The sequence below is a fragment of the Sphaerodactylus townsendi genome, linkage group LG11, assembly GCF_021028975.2.
Source record: "Sphaerodactylus townsendi isolate TG3544 linkage group LG11, MPM_Stown_v2.3, whole genome shotgun sequence".
Taxonomy (NCBI): Eukaryota; Metazoa; Chordata; class Lepidosauria; order Squamata; family Sphaerodactylidae; genus Sphaerodactylus; species Sphaerodactylus townsendi.
Window position 1 is genome coordinate 55,468,388 of NC_059435.1, and position 12,948 is coordinate 55,481,335.

Genomic DNA, 12,948 nt, shown 5'->3' on the forward strand with positions numbered 1-12,948 from the left:
GTGTATGAAAACTGAGTCCTTCCTAACCCTTGCTTTCCTTTGGACTGTATGCTGAATCTTGAACCTACTTTGCCTTCCTTTCTCTAATAATCTATTCTATATAGTCTAAAGTTTAAATAGTCTTAGCTTAAAGAACCCCTTATTGCCTGAAGCTGCCTTTTTCTATATAGTCTAAAGTTTAAATAGTCTTAGCTTAAAGAACCCCTTATTGCCTGAAGCTGCCTTTTTCTATATAGTCTAAAGTTTAAATAGTCTTAGCTTAAAGAACCCCTTATTGCCTGAAGCTGCCTTTTCAGTATATGTGACTAACCAGACACTTTCAAAAAGTATATCTTTTTGTTCCCTGACCCTCAAGTCTTTTGGAACAGAGGAAGGACACTATCTATAATCTTGACAAATAGACAACACAAGCCAGCTCCATTTTGTCATTAACACAGGCAACTCTGTTTAACTGCCAAACTTTGGGTTTTCTGTTTCTCCCATCCCTGTTTGGCAGCCTTAGTTTCTCCCTAGTTCAACTCTTGAAACTGTTTTCATGGAAAAGGATTGTAGGTGGTCTGCTGAACACATTGCATGGTTTTGTTTTCAAATGGATCTACCGGTTGGCAGAGCTGGAATTAGACAAAGAACACTCTACAGTCAGTATCAGTATGTGTGGACATCAAGGGAAGTTGCCACCTTCTGATGAGACCCCAAGACAGCAATTTTAATACATCCTGTCATTGTAAGCCAATGAATATAGCAATCTCAAATTGTCTTCTGAAAAGGCAGCAAATAAATCCGTGCATAAATAAATTCATGCAACAAGGCTCTTATTATTTGTCTTTCGAAGGCCATTTCTACACAATTACATTGTGGTAGACCCAGGATCATATATACCGGGGCTATTTTATCTCAGTTTCTCCCTCCGCACGGCTCCCCGCTTCTTTCTAGGAGCTGAGGCAGGACTGGGAAGTAATACTCCAGTTTGTTCTGCACAACCTGGATCTTTTATATTTACCCTGTTGACAAAAGACAGAGGGAAACGACTCCCCCGCTTTCCCCTCCATGATCCACACATCACCAGCTCCAAAGGCAAGAGGGAATGGCTCCACCACCCCACCCCCCACTTTTCCCTGCACAATCCATGCATCACATTGCTGGTTCCAAAGGCAAGAGGGAACGGCTCCCCTCCTTTCCCCTGCACAATCCACGCTTTGCATCGCCAGCTCCAAAGACAAGAGGGAACAGGAAAAATATACCGGGTCTGCTCCTGTGGTGTTTGCCCATCAGCAGGGTCATAAGAACATAAGAACTAGCCTGCTGGATCAGACCGGAGTCCATCTAGTCCAGCATTCTGCTACTCGCAATGGCCCACCAGGTGCCTTTGGGAGCTCACATGCAGGATGTGAAAGCAATGGCCTTCTGCTGCTGCTGCTCCTGAGCACCTGGTCTGCTAAGGCATTTGCAATCTCAGATCAAGGAGGATCAAGATTGGTAGCCATAGATTGACTTCTCCTCCATAAATCTGTCCAAGCCCTTTTTAAAGCTATCCAGGTTAGTGGCCATCACCACCTCCGTAAGTGTTATTGCATATTCCAAACACCAATCACACGCTATGCTGAAGAAGTAAGCTTCCTTTTATTAGTCCCAAATTCTTCCCAGATAATTTTCAATGAATGCCCCTTGTTCTAGTATTGTGGCAGCAGAGAAAACCTCTCTGTCAACATTTTCTACCCCATGCATAATTTTATAGACTTCAATCACCCTGGTCACCCTGGAATCTTTTGCAAGAACCGCAAACCTGGCAATTTTTGGAAGTCTCGGGGCAAAGGAAAAATAGTGGGGCAAAACCGATGCAGACCTTGTGCAGCTTCGGGAACCATGCAGTATTCCTGGCTGCACAGAGATATTTTCCATTCTCACCCTGGGATAGTTTGACCGTGCAAAAATGGCCTAAGAGTAATCCCCCTCAAGTTCATGACTTCCCACATTCCAAATCCCTCAATGGCCAAAAACCAAGGGGCCATGGATGTCAGAAGGCAGAATGCTACCTCGGCAGCACAAACATTCCTTTCCAATAGTTTCTAATAGAACTATTGTTCTATTGTTCCAATAGAACAATAGAAGAATGAACCGTGGCCTAAGTTTTTTCAGGAACGGGGTTCCACTTGTGCTCCCAGGAAGGTGAAGTTGCAAGGTTGGATATGCTTTTTGTTGATTATGCTTTTTGCTGTTTTAAATTGTAATTTATTGTTGTTTGCTGCCCTGAACCCTGTCGGGAAGGGCAAGATATAAATGTAAATTAAATAAATAAATAATGGTGGCATGATGACCCTGGTAAAGACTGTACAATGAGAATTTAAAGCATCGTTACGGTGTTAACAGTGTTAGCTTTGCATGAGGAATGTAGCTACGCTTAGTTCTCATAAAAATCATTTACATTCACAGAGCACAGATGAAATGAAAATCTTCCCTTCTTGCCTGCTGAATGCCATTGAGGTCTGGCTCTGCTATTTCTAGGGAATGTTGGAACTCAGACTGGGTTCCTTCCCTGAGATATTAGAAGGCCTTGCTGTTTTTATCTACTAAAAGGTTTTGTGCTGACCTTCATCACTGTGAAAAGCAGTAATAATCCAGCTTTTGATGTGACTGACAAACACAATCATATCTCCCCAGTCATTCTTTTCTATAGACTTTCATAGAGTTTGGTGCGTGGAGGATTTACTTTAGTTATATAGCCTATGGAAGCTTTTGCTGTGACAACACAGGGCCCAGGTGGTGGTTTGATTTAAAACCACAAGGCAATTCACATTATCCCTAATCCTTGTGCTGTTCTGTATATGTAAAGATTATGAGTTCCTTTTCTGGGATGTGAAGCATTCACAAAGAAGGTGGTATTGTTTAAAAGCCCAATGCAGCTAACAAGGAAATGCATTGATATGCCAGAACAATCAGTTCAGTCACCAGAATGTGTTTGATATCCCCAGCAGGAGAGCAAAGTGAGATGGAGCCACATTCTTTGTACTATAAGCGTGTGTGTATGTGTGCATGCACACTATTAGGAGGACTTATTGCCATGGCTGGTAACATACCAATGAAAATTTGAAACTGAAATTACTTATTTCTGAATTGTGTTTGTGCTAGTTTGACAGCCTTCTTTGGACCAGCACCACTATGCCAAAAACAGGGTAATTCCAAAGTACACTTTAGAAGTCATGACGCCATTCTTATTGGTCGTGACACATTAAGAAAGGTATCAATATTAAATGGCAAAATACATTAAATCCATCATTTATACCAAGTAAATTCAGTCTGGGGATAATAGTTTTAACAGTGATAAATACCTGGCAAGTAAAATATCGGTAAAATTTGCAAGAGATAATTTTAAAGGAGCTTTGAAAATTGTAGTTTTGAAAAAAAAAACACCAACCTTAATGCCTTGATTATATTTCAGTAAACTGTGTCATTTTGTAGACAAGCCGCTATCTGTATGCAGGCTTAAATACCATAACAGAAAGGGAAACAGAAGCACAGGGCCAGTTCGCACTTTGAAAGGTCTTTGTGTCCACCATGTGGCTATTATGGGACCTGTATATCAGATGTTCACCTGGAGTTCTGTACTTGGACCTCAATTTCCCAGGTGTGCCTGATGTATAGGACCACAAGGAGAGGGATCTTAAGACTTCCCCCCACCATGCTGCTGTCTGGACCTGAAATAGTCCAAGGGAACCATTGTTAACTCAATTGGGAAAACATTAGATGAACAAGCACTAAATGTTTGTGGAAGCTGTAACAAGCTATTTGCTGTTCACTAGCTGGCTGGGATTGAAGAAGAACATAGGATGGTTCTACATTTCTTAGATATTTCCCTTTGTCTGATATTTGTAAGATCAATTTAGCTTGAAATATGTGTAGAAACCTTGCCATTAAGTGGGGTGCTAAATCTTGATAATTATCATGGGAAACCCTGAGAGGGAATCTGGCAAATGTATTCTCAGTAGTGAAGTTCTTGTACTAGCTGATATTACCACACATTCAGAAATATGAAGCAGGATTCTGTAAACTTTGGCTGATTATACATTGGCGCCTGCCCCGCAGCAAGGGTGTGGTTCCTGCAAGGCAGAGATTTTTGCACTGATGCCATTCAGGTTGTGGTGCCAAAGATTTTTCTCTCTTTCTCACAATACTAGAACCAGGGGGCATTCATTGAAAATGCTGAGGGGAAGAATTAGGACTAATAAAAGGAAACCCTTCTTCACGCAACGTGTGATTGGTGTTTGGAATATGCTGCCACAGGAGGTAGTGATGGCCACTAACCTGGATAGCTTTAAAAAGGGCTTGGATGAGGAGTGTCATGGCAAGTGTTCCATAAATAATAGGCCTTTGTTTATACAAGCTCAGCCTGAGCATAACTATTAGAACATAAGAATATACAGCAGGTTTTTACTCAATGTATAAATTGTGGAATTCACTTAGAAGTAGCAATGACCAGGAGGGTAGATTGCTACACTTGGTTAGAAGTAAAAGACTGTGACTGTGTCAACAATAAAGAAGGGGGGGGGGGTAAGAAAGTGAAAGTGACAGATTAGGATTCCCCTTATAAATCTCACAGGTTCCTTTCTGTGTCTGTGTGCCTGCATGCATGTACAGTACACATTTGACTTCTTCCATGCTTTACAAATAAGGTGATATGAATGCAATCATAGATTAGCTCTGTTAAATAGTTTTCTATTGTTTTACTTACTGGAACATGGTCCTCAGTTCTGTTAATCCTATACTAATGGAGCTTAAAGTTTTTCATTAAAAAAATTACACTAGCCAAATAATTGTTTGTTACTTAATTATCTGTGTGGATCCCCTTATGATTTGGTTGCAACTCATTCTGGTTTTTTTTTTTTCCCTTTACAGAAGACAATCAAAGCAGCACTTTAGGGGGGAGTTTTTAAGGAAAGAAGTGAAGACTGTGATGTTGCTTGCTAGCTATGGGAATTTGTGCAGTGATCTTGGAATTGCCAGACTGCAAGGTTGATGAGCTTAACAAGCATTTATAGGACTCTGCTTCATTTAAATGAGTAGAGCTGTCAACATGTCCTTGCCGTGGAGCATAGCCAACCTCTAGATAAAGCATAGTTAGGCTTTGTAGTAAAAGTATTGAGCTTGATGCACAAACACACTGTCCAAAGGTAATAGCAAATAAACACACAAACAGCTTGGGACTTCTGTTCCTGAGACTGTGAACTAACAAGGTAAAGGACAGTTGGAGGTTTGTACATACCACTATTGAAATCAGTACTGCACTTCTGTTTGTTGGAAGAGTGATTTCCCGTACTGCTTTTCTGTAAGCATGAGCAGTAGTGACCATTTTTTAAAAGCATGTCTACTGTGCGCATTATGGACGCTGAGAGAGCATTGGGAACCAAGAGACCAATCTGTGACCTGGAAGGTACACAGATCACATTTAATCTCAGCCTCAAGATTACTAGATGGCTGTAGACAAGCTACTTGTCTCTCAAGAGCTCTAACTTACAATGCTGTTTTGAGGATTACAGTAAGATAATGTTTGACCGCATTGACCACTGAAAGCAATACGTAAACACTTAGTATGATTATCAGCTTCTGAAGAAATGCAGAATGTGACCAGGGCAAGCTGATGTAATCAGCAATGATTTCTTTCATTATACGGGCTAGATGCGCAGTACACCAATATTATGGAAATTGGTACTGTCAGCGGTCTCTGAGTTCATTCCAAATCTGCATGCCAGTGTACAAGAAAATTACTTATAATAGTGAGCCTTTAGAGATTATTTTGCAAAATGGGCCCGTATTCCAGAATGATGGGCCTGGATCCTGTGGACAAGTTCCATGTATGCAAGAAATCCTCTGCTGTGGAGTGCGTTTCTCTTTCCCCCAGGTCTACCATATGTGCAAGGGCTCACTGAAAAGTGTTGCTTTTAAGCAAACAAAAGTGCTTACTTTGGGACATGATGATGGCTTTAACTGCCTGCTCTTAGTATATAATCATTGTGTTGGAACACAAGGAAAGCATTCTTGTGATAACTTTGAATAGTGACTGAGTAGTACTGATAAAATAGAACAAAGGCTGCAGGAAATGGAGATAAAAGAGCCCTTCGGGGATGGGGCGGTATAAAAGTTCCAAAAATAAATAAATAAATAAATAAAAAAAAAAAATAACATCACCAATTCAGTATATTTCAGTAGGTAGAAGCATGATGCAAACATTGCACACAAATTCCTAGTGTTTGGGGAAGTGGAATTTGTCTCCGGAATCGTCCCAATACACACACCTTACAGACCTACCCAGACTGGCATGTTCTTGATCACTAGGTCTGCTGACACTTCAGATGGAACTCAGTGGTTTTGCCGACATTCATTGTTGGCTTAGGGATTGCTTCTTGATAGGAACGGTTGTCCGAAATGCAGTTGTAAGCATTACACACACACAGTCACAAGTTCCAAACTGGGACACTTTGACATTTTAATTTTAGGCTCTGGTAACCAAGATCTCACAGCCCTCATTTGATGGAATTTAGGGCCTGACCCCGCGTTCAAAAATTGTTTCCAATTATAGTTTCTCAACAGTTAAAAACAAAGCCCTGTTCTTTGTGACACTTGCTCCTCATGAAAGCTATTGTACCATTTCTCTCTCCAACCATTTCTTTTTGCAAAATCAAGGCTGAGAATTTTTTTCCTGAGGAGGCAGATGTTTAATAGTAGCAATGAGATTTTTGTTCACATTCTGTAGCCCTCCTGCTAAGTGCTTTAGATTAAATATACATTTCATAATGAGAAGTGAAACTACAGAGCAGGGAAGTGCGCAAGATCACTGGAAGCCATGCAAAAGGTTAGTATAAAAGTCTTCAGGTTTTTTTTGTTTGAGATAGAATGCTTTTTTTCCAGGATTAAACTTACAGCCAGAAGTGCACGTTTTCAGGCATTCACTCCTCGTTTATGAAATTGTCTCCAATTAACTCAGCAGCAGCCTGCCTTTACTCTTTACATTATGACTTCCATTAGAAATTCAAAATTCTGAGACTATGAGAACTTGCACTTAGTTGGGGTCAGCAAATATTAGGGTTGCTGGATCTTTTGCAGTTGTTTGGACTGAATAATACTGGACCAGCTCATCTATGGATCAAAACAATCCTTCACCTTGGGTAGACAAGTATACCAGAATGATAAACAGTGTTGTGTATTATGACTCTTGTGATTGTATTGATGTGTTGCTGTTAGAGGTAATTCATATTTATTAATTTGGAACACCCAACAGGCACAAGGCATCTAAAGGAGAGATGTGCCAATTTGGACCACAGTGCAATTATGACTTGTATTGCTGTGAATGATAAAAAGATAGACAGAAAGTTGGATATAGACAATAGAACTAAGGAAATTTGAGAAAAAAATAGATTCTTCCTATAGCCCCAAAAGCTGTGCTGAGGATAATGGGATCTGTGTGGACAAATGAGATGAGATTTGAGTGAAAAAGCAGATTGGATCTACCCACATTAGATTGGTCTGGGAAGTAGAACGGCATGACAAAAAACTTTTTAAAAGTTGTGTATTTTGAAAGGAAAATAACTTTGTTGAATTGTAATATTTCTTAAAACATATTTCCACACTTCAGAAAAGTTTGCTGATAAGAGGTAGACTACATTTGTTGACTACTATTATGCATTGTGTTAACATGAACGATCACTAGATCACTACTTTTTCAGAGTAACATACTGCCTGATAAGGGGACTTGCTGAAGTGCTAGTTGTGTTCATGCTTCATCCATAACACAATAAAAAGACATTATTTTGCAAGTAGATGTTTGTTAAAACAAAGATGTGGATGTAGACCCTAAATGCAAAACCCCTTCACATCAGACACCCTTAGCAAACAGTAATGTTTGCAGACGCTAATACACAATGTAGAGGCAGAAGCATAAGAGGAGTTTGGATTTATACCCACCTTTTTCTATTGTAAGGAGACTCAGACCAGTTTACAGACTCCATTCCCTTCCTCTCTTCGCAACAGACACTTTGTGAGGTAGGTGGGGCTGAGAGAATGCTGAATGATCTGTGGCTAGCCTAAGGTCACCCAGCAGGAATGTAGGAGTGGGGAAATAAATCTGGTTCACCAGTTTAGAATCCACCTGCTCTAAACCATTATACCACACTGGCTCTTAAAGAGTACAGCAATGCACAAACTATACTAATTTAGAAAAAAATCAGGGAAGTTTTCATACAAAATATACATTCATCCTTATAATAAGCATAGATTAATACATGTTGACAACATGGCTGGCTAAATACATAAATGAGAATTCATGAGCTCAGAGACAGTGACGTCAAGGAAGTCCTGCTGCCTCATCGTTTTTGCATGCCTTGACCCCATCCATGTGTCACTGAGATGGGCGGGGTCAGGGGTTCTCGGAGACAATAAGGCAGCATGGTCTTCGAGCGCCCCGACCTCGGCCATGTTGGTGACACATGGACGGGGTCAAGGCACGTGAAAACAATGAGGCAGCAGGACTTCCTGGTCACATGGGGGGCTGATTTTGCGCCCCCCCAAATGACCAGAAGAGTGGCACCCATGGACAAGGGGTGCCCCTTGTCCCTAGGTAGATACGCCACTGAAAAGTAGACTTTGCTTATTCTTTCTCTCGCATCAATTTCCGTAGTCCAGAATGTATGAGGACCATCCTAATTATTTATATTAACTATCTGACGGTTTCTACAACCACCCCTCTGCTGTCCAGCAGCCATTAGTGGATCAGTAGTCCCAGTGGAAAGCAGCAAGCTATTCAGCAACACAAAGAATTCTGGATCTTGTTATTGTGGCACCTATAAAGTAGCATTGTCTTTTATTTGAATATTGCGACCTTTTAAATCATAGGTGTCAAGCTCGCAGCCCTCCAGATGTTATGGACTACAGTTCCCATCATCCCTGCCAGCATCATGCATAACATCTGGAGGGCCGTGAGTTTGACACCTGTGTTTTAAATGAATGCCACTTTTCAGAGGGTTTTTTTTCCTGAATACCTGAAAACATGCAGCAATAAGGAAAATGTTCAGTGGAGACTAAATTTTGTCAGGCTTGTGAATAAAATTGCTAACTGGCCAGGAAGAGAACATCCTACTAAAAGAGGAGGAGAAGAAAGAAGAGTTTGGATTTATACTCTACTTTTCTAAACTGTAAGGAGTCTCAGAATGGCTTGTAAATGCCTAGCCTTCCTCTTCCCACAGCAGACACCTTGTGAGGTAGGTCGGGCTGCATGATTTCTGAGAAAACTGTGACTAGCCCAAGATCCCCCAACAGGCTTCCTGTGGAAGAGTGGGGAATCAAACCTGGTTTTCCAGGTTAGAGTCCACTACTCTTCACCACTCCACCATGCTACACAAATAAATAATTGAAACTTTTCAGGACCTGGATCTCAATAATATCACCTGGTAATTGCTTCAGATCAAGCTGATGCTAGAGAGGCTATTTTAAAAATGTGTTGAACCAGTTGTTCTTTACATTTTTTAAAAAAACAATGAATATTTTGTTCTCTCTCAATTTTCCCTTCCCTTTTCTCATTGTTATAAAAGATTTAAATCAAGGTGAAAGGATGCTGCACTGGCTGCGAGAATAGTGTGAAAAAAGCTTAAGATGAAGCCTGCTTCTTTTGCAAATTATAGAAACGTTGTTAGTCAAGGATGGCTGAGCATTCTGTCATATGCATACTTATTTCTGTCTGCTTGTAATGAAAGCAAACTACTTTTTCAGAATCAAATCTTTGTCTCCTGTTTCTGGAGCAAACGTTTAGATCATTCTGGTCCTGATCCACCAATGGGCATGCATAAAAAGAAAAAAATGGCAATCACGGATGAGGCAAGTCTAAGTTCTTGCTCTGTACATATTCTGCCTCTCTGAATCCAGTTATTTTATTTGTTTAGTTTTTCTTCAATGGATAATGGACAAAGAGATCCTTTTATGGAGAATTATCAGGAAGGATCGTTCTCCACTGAAGAAAGACTTTGTGGAAGAGAGTCAGTATATCCAACTCAATATTTTTGATCAAAACTTTGCGCTACCATGGGATAATCTTCCTCCCAGTAACCTTTTGATTTTTGTAATTTTGGCAACTCCTGATATACATAAATATGTGATGTGTTCCATCTTTTAGAAACAGGATTCTTTTAAATTAAATCATATATTTGGCTGTCTAGTTCTTTGCATCCTTTTGCAAAGCAAGGATTTAATTCTTTTGAAAAAAAGTTGTGTTGTCTGCATGGAATCAACAAGGTCTTAAATATGAGGTGCAAAGATTCTTAATAGTTGTAAACTTTCAATAATACTTTTATATCTTTGTTCTTGCTTACCCATCCCATATATATAATTTATATATTTATTAAAATATTTATACTCCACATGTTTTTATAGGAGGCCCTTGTGCGTGAGTGTGAGCCATTTACAGTCTTTCTAAGCAATACGCAGTGTAGGTCTCTTTTCACCCACCTTGTGATGCATGGGATCGCTGCTATCAAAGGCCACTGCATGATTGTTGACTACACAAGAGGTTGGTTGGAGTTAACATTAAATATTCTTTTGATAATGTGCTCCAACTTGTACTTGACAAAGTTCTTAAAAGAATGTTCGTTTTATCATTAGTGTTTAATTTTTTGTACTAAAATTGTGGCTGTATACCAAGTGTGAGGCACGGTATTGAAGAACTAACCAACTCTGCTCAACCTTACCTGCCTCACAGAGGCCCTTTCCACACGGCGGCAGCAGGGCTTCTCCACCGGCATAATTTATGCCAGTGGAGGTGTGGGGACTGCTCACATGAGCAGTCCCAGGTCCCTCCCTACACAGAGAGGTCACCCTCCCCCACTCACCTGCCTCTCCAGCATCATTCTGGAGGGCTGCATGGACCCACCCATGCTGCCCTCTGACCCCTGGAGGTCGGAGGACAGTGTGGGCGGGTCCCTGCAGAACGATGCTGGAGAGGCAGGTGAGTGGGAGCGACAGGGAAAGGGGCGGCTTCCCTGTGGTGCAGTTCGCACCGCACCGACGGGAAGCCGTCCCTTCTCAACAACCTCGCTCGTGGAGCAAAGTGGGAAAATGGCGACTTCGCGCCGCTGGGGGGGAGCGAACAGCTCCCTAGGGACGGCGTTTTGGCCATCCCTAGGATGCTGTTTTTGGCCCGTGCAGAAAGGGCCAGAGGTTAGAGAGAACCATGAAGAGGGGCTTGGGCTTTTGGAGAAAGAGCAGGTGCTCAGTGTTCAAAATAAAACAATAAAGAATGACAGGTGCTAAGTTGTAACCTGGAGGTTGCATGCTTCTGCTTTTTCAGGTATATTTAGATCCTTCCAAAATATTTTAAATGTTTGGGTTTTATGAAAACTTCCAGTTTGACAAAAGTTGGTAGCTATGTACATCACAGTGACTGACTCTTATCTGCAAGAAAATAAATTGCCTGCAGTGCATAGATTGATATGAAAAAGATGTTTTCATTATGAACTGCACAAGTTTATACATTTTTCCTCTAGCAATGTTATCTTGCTGTGCCACATGCCATTTTATTTTAAAAGTTAGCAAAGAGAAGTTGGAGATATTTACAGTTTGGAAACTGAAATACGTATTTCAAAATTATGGGAGAATGGTGCAGAGTTCTGTTGTGGAATTTGCCATTTCCAATTACTTTTGCTTTTCGGTGTTCATTCTCCAGACAAGAGTTACTGTAATTTATTATCCTAATTTTCTCTCTCTTCTGTTGTTTTTACAGCTTGACAATGAGACAGTATCCACAGATGACAGGTTGTATTTTTATACCTTTCTCCCCTTCACTCAAAAAACAGCTACTCGCTGTCTCTCTCTCTCTCTCTCTGCATCACTGAATAGAGGTCATGATGAAATACTCTGTTCTTTTATTAGCCTGTTCTGATGGCCAGCACTGTGCAGACCCAAAGAACAGGGGGCAAAAGTCCTTCTACTCTTGATAGCACACTGGCACCTAACAGCATTTCTTGATGCAAGCCTGCAGTAGCCCTCCTGCAATGCTGAGGAAAATTCAGGTGACTGGTTTTTTTGATATAATGGGGTAAGGAGGAACGTGTACCTGTCCGTTGCCTTCTTCAGTTGCAAAGCCACTCCACAAATTCTCTTAAGTAACTCAGGCTGCAATCCTAAGAACACTTTCTTGGGAGTAAGCCCCCCTGAATAAAATAGAAAGAAAAAAAAATAGAATTGATTCCTCAGTGTGTTTTCTCTTCCCAGATAGCATGTTCTGCTTTATGCAGTTAAATTAGACAGATTACGCCACTCTTCCCAAGGACCCAATGAACAGTGGTCAGCCACAACCCTGCAATTTATTTATTTATTTTATTCAACTTGATGTCCTACCTTCACTGACCTTAGGCAGGATCAGGGTGGCTAACACACATAATTAAAATCTCATTATTAAATCAATAAATTATATGCAACACTAACAGTCCATTACACAACACTTTACCCATGTAAATTTACATGGGTTACAAGCCACTTGTCTATGTCCTCGGGTTGCAATAATTGAAATTGATCCCGTATAACCTGGTTTTCTGGGTATCACCTCAGGATCATTCAAAACCATGGAGTCCTACTCCATACAAATCTGAAAATATTTTGCAAAATCATCACAGCTGACCTCTGAGGGGAGAGCTGGCCCCCCCTCCACCTGGAGATGGATACCAACCCATTCACCACTCAGAAGAGTTCAACTATATGGCTGTATGTAGACACAATGGAGATGGAGAAGTAAACCCTCTTCTCTGCCTTCACCACCATCTGGGAGGCTCAGTAATGAGCTCTCACAGATGTCCGGGCAAATTCACAGCAAGTTTTCTCCATCAGTGCTCAAGCCATTGTTCTAACTGCTTCATAGCCCTAAACTCCCCCATATACCAGGGGGCTATCCAAGCTCTACTGGTAGGCCAAGGGCAC

The 12,948-nt window shown here is 41.0% G+C and overlaps 1 protein-coding gene across 2 annotated transcripts in view; it reads left to right on the forward strand.

Moving 5' to 3' along the window:
* The window catches only part of PLXDC2 (plexin domain containing 2), a 247,278-nt gene that overhangs the window by 56,087 nt on the left and 178,243 nt on the right, over positions 1–12,948 (forward strand). The window contains exon 2 of one of the 2 annotated variants that reach the window (XM_048510914.1): positions 11,756–11,787. The exons of the other annotated variant lie outside the window; for it this stretch is intronic. Coding sequence (XP_048366871.1) covers positions 11,763–11,787 — 25 coding nt within the window. The 5' untranslated portion in view covers positions 11,756–11,762. The remainder of the gene's footprint in view (positions 1–11,755; positions 11,788–12,948) is intronic. 2 annotated transcript variants of the gene reach the window in all.